The sequence below is a fragment of the Dicentrarchus labrax genome, unplaced genomic scaffold (genome assembly GCF_905237075.1).
Source record: "Dicentrarchus labrax unplaced genomic scaffold, dlabrax2021, whole genome shotgun sequence".
NCBI lineage: Eukaryota > Metazoa > Chordata > Actinopteri > Moronidae > Dicentrarchus > Dicentrarchus labrax.
In genome coordinates, this window is record NW_026136724.1 from 2,272,903 (window position 1) to 2,285,854 (window position 12,952).

At 38.5% G+C, this 12,952-nt stretch overlaps 1 protein-coding gene across 2 annotated transcripts in view; it reads left to right on the top strand.

The window, feature by feature from the left end:
* The window catches only part of large1 (LARGE xylosyl- and glucuronyltransferase 1), a 157,707-nt gene that overhangs the window by 37,810 nt on the left and 106,945 nt on the right, over positions 1-12,952 (top strand). For both annotated transcript variants that reach the window (XM_051392030.1, XM_051392029.1), the window contains one exon: positions 1,062-1,248. In XM_051392030.1, coding sequence (XP_051247990.1) covers positions 1,143-1,248 — 106 coding nt within the window. In that variant the 5' untranslated portion in view covers positions 1,062-1,142. The remainder of the gene's footprint in view (positions 1-1,061; positions 1,249-12,952) is intronic.

The following is a 12,952-nucleotide window of genomic DNA, read 5'->3' on the forward strand; positions in this document are numbered from 1 at the left end:
AATGTCTTCAGTGTAGCATTTGCATTGTAAATCACAGTTTCCAGTGGAGAGCTAATATCACACAGGGGTCAAAGGCTAAGGAGCCTCGGAAATGATTCATAGTCCACCTATCAAAGAGGCAGTTGTTGTACTTGAGAGACTTGTTTAATCTCCTTTAGCCTCATTTAACCCCGTCTCACTCCGCGCTTTTCACATTGCCCAGGCCACAATAAAACATTAGAAAAAAACCTGGAGATGCAGTAAGTGCTGGGAAGAGTGCTGGAAATATTTTTTCATTTCTGAAATCCGCTCCCTCTACTGCATTTTACTGGGTGACACTATGATAATTGGCACCCTGGCTTGTGTATGTGCCAGCCTCCACAGTGCCAGCCAGAGGTATTATGTTTCATCCCTGGGCAGTCAGTCTGGTGGAGATTAAAAATCGACTGAGGTCAACCGGGTAATTGGACAAATGTGGTTGTAACAGAAAGAGGATTTCGACTAATATCATATAATGAGACTTCTATACTCTCTGCCCTGCATTGCACTCGAAATTGACAAATTAGTTTAGGTCATCAAAGTCAGATTAGTATGTGACTTCCCGATTTATTAACACGAATCCCTTTAAAGTTGGTTGGTAGGTTAGGAAAGTTTGAGCTGCTTCATGCTTGCAGTTGTCATTTTCAGAGTGTCTCATTTAAATTCTATATGAATTATTTAATGAGCTGGATAGGTTGGCTTCATGAAGATTCTTTCATTTGACTGGTCATCTCTAACCCCAAATTTGTCAGTACCACTGGTTGTGTAAACTCATTTTTGTTTTTGCTTTTTTTCCCATCAAATGTCCTCTAAAAATCATTGCAGCCCAAAGCTTTGAAGGTGAAAATGTGAAATTAGCAATCCTACAGTTTACAATCCTTGAGTAAATGATTCAAAATGTGTCTTTTGGCTCAGGAGGTTTAGATGTATTTTTCTCTGGCAGCAGCAGAAGCCGCATGCTCAGCTGTAATTGTGTCCATACAGGTTGTGAAACGGCTGCTCCTTCTCTAACCCAGTTTTTCCTCCTCTTCCCTCTCTTCCAGTGCCATGAATCAGCCTGGACAACAGCTGCTACCAACATAGAGGTCACTTCACCTCTCTTTCCATTTGCTTCGGTCCAGAGGATGCTGGGAATGTGTCGCGGGCGCAGGAAGTTCCTGGCGGCCTCCCTCGCCCTGCTCTTCATCCCAGCACTCACCTGGCTTTACCTGTCAGTTGGGAGCTTTCAAGGTAAGCAGCAGCAGCTCTCTAACACAGTGAGCACATTGACACAGCAGGCCTGGCTGCTGCTTTGTGGTATAACAAGCTACAGAGATTATCTGGGTTTCTAACTCATTTAGCTTTTGTCTGTTGTTGTTTGTAGCTTCACTGTATTGGTGTTAACTGAGCAGGGTAACATTGTGTTGTTGGTCTACCCATGTAGCTTGCAGCACAGTCCTTATCACACTGTGGATGTTCTGTGTGTTTTACTGTACAGCCAACACAACATGTGTTGGATCATTTTTACAAAACTTTGCACATCAAGTTGTGTTTTTGTGATCCATCATCCCATTAAATTTGTTAAGCATTGAAACCTTCCACACTGAGTCTGATGCAGTTTATTATCCTATGTATTAGGACTGTGTATTGGCAAGAATCTGGCAGTATGATACGTATCACGATACAGAGGTTACGATTCAATATATTGTGATCTATTGCGCTATTGTAAGCATGGAATACTATATACTATTTTAGGGAAACTGAGAAATATAGTTGACTGTTGAGTCTCTTCCCCAGGTTGTCATATTTGGACCCTGGGAATGAGACTCAACAATCAGCTATCTTTAAGCCATCCGTCCAAAGTGTACATCTTTCTCGGCTCTGATTCGTTGTTTTTGTTCAGGCCCGGTGGATTCTTGCAAATGCCATTAGGAGCCAGAGGAACCTTAATTTCTTCACAGATTATCTGTCTCGTGTACTACTGTCAGGATGTAGTGAAAGTTTCAGAAAATATGACAAAGCTTTACAGATCTTATTTCAGGCATAACCAAAAGCCCATCCAAAACCCCACTGACTTTAAGGTGAGGGAACCAGTGATGCTAAAATGCTAACTCAGTTCCAGGTTTTATGGCTCATTCCTGCAGCAATCTATTTAATCCATAGAAAAAGTGTCATCTTGATAAAAGTCTAAAATGAAGTTTCAACGCAGAATAAATTTTAGAATTTTAATTTTAGGCTGTCAGAATTTCACAATGCAGCGTGAATAAATAACAGCACGGTTGTACTTTTTCACTGTTCACCATGCCTTAATATCAAACATCCAGCACTGTCCCAGAAAGTCTAAAGAAACAAATTTCCTGTAGACAAAGTCACCCTTCCCTCCTCTTTTTCTTCTGGAGGTGGTATATTAATGAATTACTGAGGCCTGTCCAAAGTTGATTACTTCCTCCAGACAATATAGTCCAGGAGTTCTTGGAGCCATTTTAATGACTTTGACTTGCAGGATTGAAATGCTGCAGTAGTGCCATTATTAATTATGATTAAATTGACAATTTTGACTCGGGGTCACAGTCGCTGGAGACTGTATATGTGAATACACTCCCATAATGCAATAGTCACCAAGGTCTGCAAAGTAATTATTAGATTTGGCAGTGAATTCCTGGCTGTAGGGAGCACTTTCTGGGAGCGTGATAAGTTGTGAAAGGACCTGGCTGCAGGGAGCGTCAGCTGTAGGTGAGGCCTGAACGAGTGAGACAGGAACAATGTGCTTCCACTGGCTCTGACTCTCCCTTTCACACTTTCTCCCTCTCTATATCTCTATCTGTGTGTCTGTCTGCCTGTTTCTCTCTCAGTGTCTGACCTCTTTTCGTTGCTCTGTCTCCATCTTGACTGTTGTTTTTTCTCTGCTGTGTTTATCTGTCTGACAGAGTGAGAGAGCTGGCGAGTCTCTGGGGTCTTTAGTGCTTTAGTGCAGAGAGAATAAGGTCTCATCGATAGAAAAATACACAATAACTAAAAAACCAAACGTTTGCTTTTCAGGGCGTCACGGGCGAACCGGAACGTTTGACCAACAAACATAGTCAACATAGTCAGTAGCTAGGGTTGGGGTTAGGGCTGTGTATTGGCAGGAGTCTGCCGATATGGTATCACAATACACAATGTAAAACCTGATAGGTTATAAGATATTTTACTCAGCTCAAAATTTTAAGTAACAGTAACCTCAAGTAAGTTAAAAACATTTTGGATTACAGCTTTTACTGGTACTTTTAAGTGACACTGACTTAATCTTTAGTTGTACTGAAAACAAAAATACCTTGTAAAAGCTGCTTAATCAAAAATATTTTAACTTACAAAATTGATCTAGTGTTACTTAAATTTTTTTACTTAAAATAACTTATCGTATTACAGTACAGGTTACGATTTGATATATCATGATACATTGCGATATTGTAAGCATGACAATATATTGGCATTCATTATAATCTAATTTTAGCAGAACTGTCCACAATATGCATAAATATCTGAGCAAGAAGTCCCTATAACATCCAACATCATAGCTCTCAGTTTACATTCACAACACTGCTATCTAGAGGTTAGGGGTTCAATCACAAAAATCTGTAGTGTTTTTGAGAAATAATACAATATACCCAAAGCGAAATATTGCAATATGAAATTTTTGATATTTTCTTACACCCCTAGTTTGGGTTTGATAGCATTTTATCAAATTGTATCCTTTCTAATCCCTTATCATTTGGATTCATAATCAGCTTTTGTTGGCTCAGCAGTCAGAGGTAGTGGCAGCCTCATGAATGTTCCCAACTTGAAGCTGCAACCTCATAATAAAATGTGCAGGAGAAGTTATGAAATGTTAATGAAATGTATCTGACACATTGAAATAACTGGTGGAGGTTTATTTTTACACCTTTTTTTCCCTTCTGTTTTGCCACAAATATTTCACGTCCCTAGAGATGAGAACAGGTAATCTGGGTACTTTGGCCTGCCCCGTTTTGGGTGAAAGCAGTCCCTCTTCTTTGACTGGCAGTAAATGTAAATTTTGAGGTCTTTGCCAGTTTAATAGCATAAAATAAGATTTTTTGTTTTTAGCTAGGAGCTTAAATCCTATGGCCAGGCAAACAATAATGTTATGTAGTTGCCGATTGCCCTTTCAGTCTGCCTTTATCAAAAAGGACGCACCTGACATATACCTTATCTTATACTACCTCATATTTCCGACAATATAAATACAAAATCAGAGGCTCATACTCCAAGCAGTGCATGGAAATGGCTCATTCATTTCTAGTTTAGAGTGGTTGAAAGCATTAAGTATTAGAGTTACAAAACATGATAATATTGTAAAAGTGTTATTATGGACATGCATAAGAGTCATTAAGAGCATGCACAATTGATCCTATAACAAGAAGACAGGGCTTTTTTAAACAGGCTGTAAGAAAATATGGACTGAATATTTACAGGAAGATTATTCCAATGGGAGGGAGCTTTAAACATGAAGGCTTTCTTATTGACGTAGAGACTGCAGGAACAAAACAATGAGCTGTGTGGAATGTCTCAGTGGATAACTAGAGGAGAAAGGTGCCATAAACTGTTTTAAGTATGGGTCTTCCTATGCTGGTAGATTAATGCTTAAGAGTTTCATTCATTGCACAGTGGTTAGTTATGAATATGTGGCCGAGAAACAAATGTGCATAATCTATCAGAAACTATATTGCATTTGTTTTTGATGCAGCCTGGTTAACTGCCTTGGTTGGCTTTGTTTGCTGTAATAAGGTCAGCTGTAATCAAATATCCACAGAGAGATGAAAAACACTAAAGATGTGAATCACAGTCAGAATATTCAGTGCTGATAATCTGACATTGAGTCAAACAGGGCAAACATGGTGGTCTCCAGATTCATTGTCCTAACTGAATTTTTTAATATATATATCTATGAATATTTGTTTGGAAAACACAAAAACCTACTTAAGTGTTTGAAATATTCAGTAGCCAGTAGTAGTCTTGCTTTTTAAGCCTTGTGGGTACCGGGAGTGTCAAACAGTGCAGAATAAAAGTGAGAAAACTGAATGCGTGAAGCTACAAGCTTTAGAAAACTGGAAGTGACACAGAAATATAGATGGCACTCCAAGATTGTCTGAACCAGAACATTATAATGCAGCTGTAACATCTTAGTGAGGAGTTCAGGCTAGATAGGGCAGTGTACAGAGTGTCTGACTTTGGATCTCAATGACAATGACGACTTTTCCTAACCTTTACCAAGTAGGGGTAGTTGCCTAAATTGGCACTAACTTAGTTTTGTAAGTTACAGAAACATTCCTGATTAATAACTTTATAGGTATTTTGTTTTACAGTACTAATATAAATTACAAAATGAAAGCCATTCTCACTTAAAATTCCTAAAGCTACTTGATCAAAATTACTTTTATGTAAACATTTTGATCTAATCAGTTTCAACATTTTTTTTTAGTTATAGGAACTGTAACTATAACTATCTGTTTTTACAGTGAAACATTAACCAAAGGTGGCACATCATTCCTCACCTTGGAAATAGTAGTTTGATAAAAAACTCTTTACTTAATTCAATATTTCTTTTTTTTTTAAGATTTTGATATGTTATATATTATAATAATTTGTACAACATATATTTAATCAAATAAACACAATAATCAATGTAATTTTATTTATTGAATTGTTTTTTATTGATTTATTTTGCATTTCCTCTCATTTTCCCTCAAAGTCTGCTGGCCTCCACTTTGAAAAACAATGGACTATTAGATGTGATGTCCATACTGTATTAAGGCCTAAGTAAGTTGTTGGATCTCTTTTTTCCCCAAGTGACATATTAATTTGGTTTAATATGTCATGTTCTATTTATACATGTACTTTCATGTGTAAAGAGAATAAAACAAACATCAAGGAACAATTTCAATGCTGGCATTTTTTTGCAGCTCTTGCTCCAATGCAGAGCTATTTAATTGTCAGAATATACATTGGATTGATTTTAATAACTTTAATGTACTTAAAGTACTTAAAGTGTGCACTGTTTTATCAAGTATCAGATTGAGACTGGGTATCAGCAAATACTCAGTATTGAATTACTTGGATCAGATTGGAGGCCAAAAAACTTTGATCAGGACATCCCTAATTATACTTCCTGTTTACGTCCCTGAAGGCATGGGGGATGTGCATGATGACCTATGCTCCCAACTGTTGGTACTGTAGACCCAACTACCCAATTAGAAGAGCAGACGGCATTTTTCACTGTAATAATTTTACCGGCTTTATTCTAATTACCCCAACAGCAACCACGATGTCTGCTTTCTACAGAGCCAGTGATTACCTCAAACCTCTACTCTGCTGCTTATAATGCAGCAGTTCATATTGGCCAATCACTGTTTCAAGTGCATCTTCGGAATCAGAATCACTTTATTGATCCTCGTGGGAAATTGGTTGCGGCAAATATCTGACATACGCACACTATAGCAATAGTTTTTAGTAATGCAGTAAACAAACTAGAGCAGGTTATTTAATTTGCCCCTTTCCCTTAGGCTGTTATATCTCCACAAAAACACAAGGCCCCTAATGCTAGTGTCATACCAACATTTAGCTTTTCATCTTCTCCTTTAAGTTTCATAAATACATGAGCTATGATGTGAGGGCCAATTTTCTTCAGCTCTGGGCTAAAACTGATGTTAAGTCTTGCCTCACTTTCTCAAATGAGAAAAAGGTTATCCCAGCTTCCATCTCATCACATCTGGATTATTGTTCGGCTTGTTGCAGTGAGACGGCTTTCTCCCCTGTGTAAGTTTTCCCAGAACGCTGCCAAATACTGATGCTGCCAACTTTGAAAGGGCTTTCCTTAGGTTGCAATGAACAAATGTTTTGACACTGGGAATTTTGGCTTTCCACTCAAATTGTAACACTGTGCAGTCTTCAGACATTGTCATGCCTCTTAATGACCACTCCAGGGCAGACAGTGTAACAAGGAATGCATTAGTGAATGAAATATCCAATGAATGAATAAATGAGTATTAGCTTAAATTACTCTTGTGCATCTTAGAAAACAAATCACAGTTGGCCACAGAAAACCAGATTAGTGAATCTCATATTTCATTCAAATTGGCAGTAATGGGGTCTGAAAAATGCAGTATTTATTGCAAATTTCTCAATGAAATTAAGCGACTCTTTGATTTTTCCAACAGCCCAGTATGCAAATATTGCCTCTTCCCCATTAATCACATTGCCTGCTCATTACTTCATTACTTTGACCTTCCTGCCGAATTCATTTAAATTCCCTCCAAGCCTGCTTTCAGAAATGGACAACAGTCTTTCATATTCATAAGAAAAGAGATGCCCACTCCAGGGATTCCATTTATGGAGAACATTCCCTCTGGTAGCTCAAAAGTGGAAATTAATGTTCCTGTGTCCTCAGCATGACTTAGGCCTTTATACACACCACACATGGCTATATGGACTACAGAGAACTACATTCTAAAACAATCAAACAACTTATGTCTGAGAGGTTTGTATTGTTCTGGGAGACACTTATTTGGTTCATTTACGCAGCAGTCTTCTCTGAAAGCCCCTGTGGGGAAAACGCACATCAACAAAGAAGCTTTTCTGCCCCGGAATAACCTTCATAACCCGTGTCAACAAGCCAGGAGTCCACATACATGCTCTATTTTGTGTGTGTGCGTGTGCATGCGAGAGTGTGTGTGTGTGTGTGTGTGTGTGTGTGTGTGTTGATTTGGCAGCTAATGTGTCGCAGGGGAATGAGAAATTGTGACTCTGAGATGGTGGTGGGGTCTCTATTGTCAGTCACAGCTGTTGGCAAAGACTCTAGCACAAGCCTGGAATTACTTTCTTGGTTATGATAAGAACTCTAGAGTAAGAGGCAGCTAATGCGAAGTTCCACTCACCGACAAATCCCCCCGACATCAGAGGCAAATCTGCGTTCGGATCACATTGTGTTGAACTGTTCAACGACGAGACTCGCAGGCTAGACAAAAGCGTGCTGATGCCTCAGTGACCCCAGAAAAATATCTAGCAAGCCAAGTATCTTGTTGTGTCTCAGACGATTAGGGGAGCAATGCAATAACCTACAGCCAGTGAGTGCAGACACGGGTAGCCTCTCTCTCCAGCACCAGACAGGAAGCAGCAAACTGGGTAGTTACTTTGGTAACAGCTGAAAAAAACCTCTCAGATACCAACATACACAACAGATGGTGAATAAACAGAGTCGGTGTTCAATTTGGCATTTATCTGATCCACCAACCACCACTTACTTTAGTGAGAAATCTTAAAGAAAACTCCTCTCATTCCCAAACTTTGTCCCACTAAAAGAGCACAGTTACAATGGAGGTTGAGCCAGTTCAGGAGACAAAATGTAAAGTTTGTACAGAATTCAGTTTATCTTTATGGATTATATTGATGCCAAATTGACAAGCAGACTGTCTACAAAAAACGACCTTTAGCTTGTGTTTCTAGAGTTACGTGTTTTTACAGACATGTTAGGAATTGTTAAAATGTCATATTTCTTAAAGGGAGTTTGGTACATGGAGATTTTAGTTGAATTCGAGCTGCTAATTTGTATAACTTTTAACGTTTCCTCGTCATCACACAAACACAAGGTAACTGCTAAAGTATGATAATGGTGTCTGATATTGACTGCTGTTCGTTATTATGATAAATAAGTTAATAATGTGTGTACTGATTACTGACGCTGGCTGATCAGGCTAATTATCAGCTTATTGTACAGCAGTCTGCTGTAAATGGTTGCCCTTTGTGCGTGTCTTTAAACTACTTTCCTAACTAAGCATAATGTGATGTAAACTACTGAAACGTAGTTTGGAGAGCAGTCAGAGTTTGTGAAAGTGTTGTGATCCCTTGTTGCTGATCAGTTACGTAGTGTGAAAACCACAACAACTTCAAGACTCTTGATTACAAGACAGAAAGTTGTGTAGTGTGAACAGTACAGAGATCTGACCACTTTGAAAGTCCTGTAGTGTGTCCAAGGCAATGTCTGAAATGAGCCAGTACTCACCAGTACAGAGTACTGGCACTTCTGATTTTTGTCCACATGAGTACCCTTACTTCTTATTGAGTACAGCTATGTCTGTTGAGCATTGGCCACCACTGAGGTCTCCAAGGTATAAATCTAAGTATTTCATCTGAGGGGTATACAATAAAAAAGTGAAACGTCTCTGTAAACACAGCTAGCTATCAAAACAGCACTGAAAATGTCCTTGCTAAAATGGATAAAAAAAAAAACACCACAAGAGTTAGGGTTATGCTGAATTAAGGTACTGGCATCTTTTTTGGTCCAATTCAGGCACCAGTCCAAGACATAAGCTAGCCTTCCAGTCATGCGCATTGAGTGCACGGGCAGAGTGCGTGCAGGTAGGTAGATGCCTTATTTCAGGCTTATTACTGGCATGCAACAGCCACAGATACTGGATTTTATTCCTTTTTTACAGAGCATGTGATTTATAGTTTGCTGTTGGGGTGTAAAGAGAATTTTAACAAATATAAGAAAAAAAAAAAAATTTTCTGAACTATATTGCCTACCCTAGCTTTAAGTTGTCTTATTTCTATTTCAGTAACTTTCTAATTCCATCAGACCTTGTACTTGTCCCAGTTCTCCTATAATTTAATCACCATCTCTGAAGGTGTTGCACACTCCACAACACTGTAATTTGAGTCATACAGAACATGACAGTTTCAGGTCTCTGAGCCTGTTGATGCAGAGCTAAATCAAGTTACAAGGAAGACATACAGCTCTCTGCCTCACCAAAAGGCTCTGGCTTATCCGTCCAATAGAAACATAGGCTGTGGATTTTTTAAATGTTTTTTTTTTTTTTTTAGGGGGAAAGGAGGCCAATTTATTTGTTGATTTCTATGCATTGTCTCTGCCACACACTGCATGGGAGGTGCTGCACTAGCTGTAAAGGACTATGTATGCAGTAAGGGGTGGGTAAAAATATCGATTTATCAATGCATTGCAATATGTTTTTTCCCAATTCAATATCGATTCATTAAATCCTCTGAATCGATTCAAGCCCTTGGCCAGTGGGGGCGCGGTGAGCAACACCTTTGTGTGATTTGCATTGTACGGACGGAGGTCACACTCGACCACACAACAACATGGCAACCAAAGCAGGTAGCAGCAGTGTTAAATCAGCGCCTTCAACTTTAAAAGCAGACGTTTGGAGTCATTTTATATTCCAGTGTAAACCCGGAACACAGGAAATAGACAAAAGTAAGGTAGTGTGTAAGCTTTTCCAGGCAGTACTAAAATACTGCAATAACACAACAAATTTGCGCAACCACTTAAGCCGACACCATGCAGATGCTCAGCAGCAACCCGCGGCTAAACCTGTGGATTCAAAAAGACGCAACTCGACAGGTCCTTCCTTTGCAAACTACCGCCAAACTCTGTCTACGCAAAGAAGATAATGGAGTCTGTGGCCGTCTTCATATGTAAGGACCGACGATCGTACAGTGTTGTGGAAAATGGGGGTTTTAAGAAGATGGTATACACACTCAAACCACGATACGCCATACCAACACACAAACACATGACAGAAGTCGCCGTCCCGAAGCTTTTAAAATTATCAACAGGTACTCTAATGACTTATTTGTGTAATTCTACTGTATTACTGAATCGATGTCAAAGCATTTAAATCAATATCGAATTGAAAGTGAATCGAATTGTGACCTAAAGAATCAAAATCAATTCAAATCATGAGGTAATACCCAGCCCTAGTAGAGATTCTCATAGGTTTATTCTATTCTGAGGACATACAGTACAAATAAAATACATTCCCCTTGTTAATCTGCCATCCCCGAGTGCCATTGTCACTTATAAGTGAACCAGATGCTATCCTGTCCGACCCAGACCTGTAACCGATACATTTTTGCGAATTGTTCAATTTTGCAAACTGTCTGTATTTTAACAGCTTTTCTAGCCTTTATGGCACCGGTTCAGCGGACCAGGAACCTCACAGACCAATTGCAACCAATTTTATTTTTCATTCATAATCCTTCTAGTTTAATATGGAAACTGACTGACATAGATTCCAAAAGCTCTCTGTTATGTATTGCTGCATAACTTGAAATGAGAAAAAAAACATTTATTTATTATTGTAGTACTCATCATTTATAATCCCTCCAGTTCAGGCAATAAATATTGTTGGAATATTATTGAATTGTACTTTATTTTAGGGATGTGTATTTCAGGCAAAAGTACTATTCAATAATCGTGGGGTACTAATCGATTAATATTTGAATATTAATCTAATAATACCCCCCCCCCTTCGCTCAGAAAGAGATCCGCCGCAATTTTTCAGAACTCTGTCTTTTTATTTTGACAGTGATGCAATTCACAGCACAACATTATAAAACTGTTACACTGAACACATAGTGCGGTGACTTCAAGCAATAATAATATTTTACTGAACAACTGAACATACCTGAGAGACAGCATTGCTGACATGAACATTTTTAACATGCCCGCCGGTCTTCATAATCTGAGCAATAGTTTACGACTGCAGCCTATTACATGTTTTTATTTAGAAAGATGAACATGTCCACGTGCTCGGGATGAAGACGGGAGCGAAGTCTATTTACAATAAGTCCCGCCGTGGAAAACACCCTCTCCGACGGCACAGATGTGGCGGGCACACACAAGGATGCACTCGCTAATTTTGCCAGTTGGGGATATTTGTTTTCGTTAGTTTTCCACCAGTACGAAAAGCTATAAAAGCTATACGAAAGCTTTTCCTCGCAGAGTTTACATTGTACCTCTGTGTCACTTGTTTTTTTGAAATAGCTCCACATGGAACTTTTTGACGGTTGCTTCAGTAATCTCTCCATCATATCTTCTTCTCTGTTTGCTTCCTTCTACAGCTTGGCATCTAGCCCGCCACACTGTGTATCATCAAATGCTACGCTGCCCCCGTGCAGAAGGCGCCAGTAATACAACATATTTTTTTCCAGATACGATGAACTATTCGATTTTTTATGATTTAATGGCTATTCGAATATTCGAAAATCGAAGCCCATCCCTACTTTATTTATTTGATTACAGTCAGTTGTTGACTACATACAGACATTAATACAGCTAGGCTACTTCAGTATATATGGCACTGAATCATAAGGCAAGTTAGATATTATGATGTTCTGGACCCTTGCTTGAGGAAATTCTTTCTAACTGGACCTCTGGGGATTTTAAATGAATACCCCCTGCTACTGTTGAGTAGCAAAGGTGCAGAGGTAGTTCAATATGTTAGTCTAGTCTATCTGACTTACTGATCCTTTATCTGACTGAGGTTTGGGCAAGTTAGAATCTATGGCCTGGACAACAGCGCATAAATATCAGTAACCTAACTCTGCTGTATATTGATAGATACATAGTGCTGAACTACAGACATATTTATAATTTCATCTTTTTCTCTCAGTCCCGCCCTTCTGTCAGTTTTTTCTTGGATCTCTAATATTCTCTAATTTAAATATATCTTTATTTAGCAGGTTACTTAAAAGAACCAGTCTTCTCATCATTAAGGGGCTACCATTGGACCATCACACCCTGTTAAAAATTAACAAATAGCACTGTAAAACCTGATGAGTTAGTTTAACTCAAACGTTTGAAAAATATTTTATTTGTAGGAGTAACTCACATATTTGTTAAGGTAACTAGGGTAAATTAAGTTAATTTTACCAGTTCTATTTAGTGAATTGAACTTAAAGTTAGTAAGTATATTACACTCATATGCAGCATTTCTCCAACTTATTTAACAGAATGAAATAGAATAAAGTAAGACTAACTTAAATACATCTTTATACAAATATTACCACTTAAGTTGCATTTACTCAGTTTTCTTAAAAACAAAAAAAAGTACATTATTACTGTCAAAACAGCTGATGTATGATTGAAAACAATCAT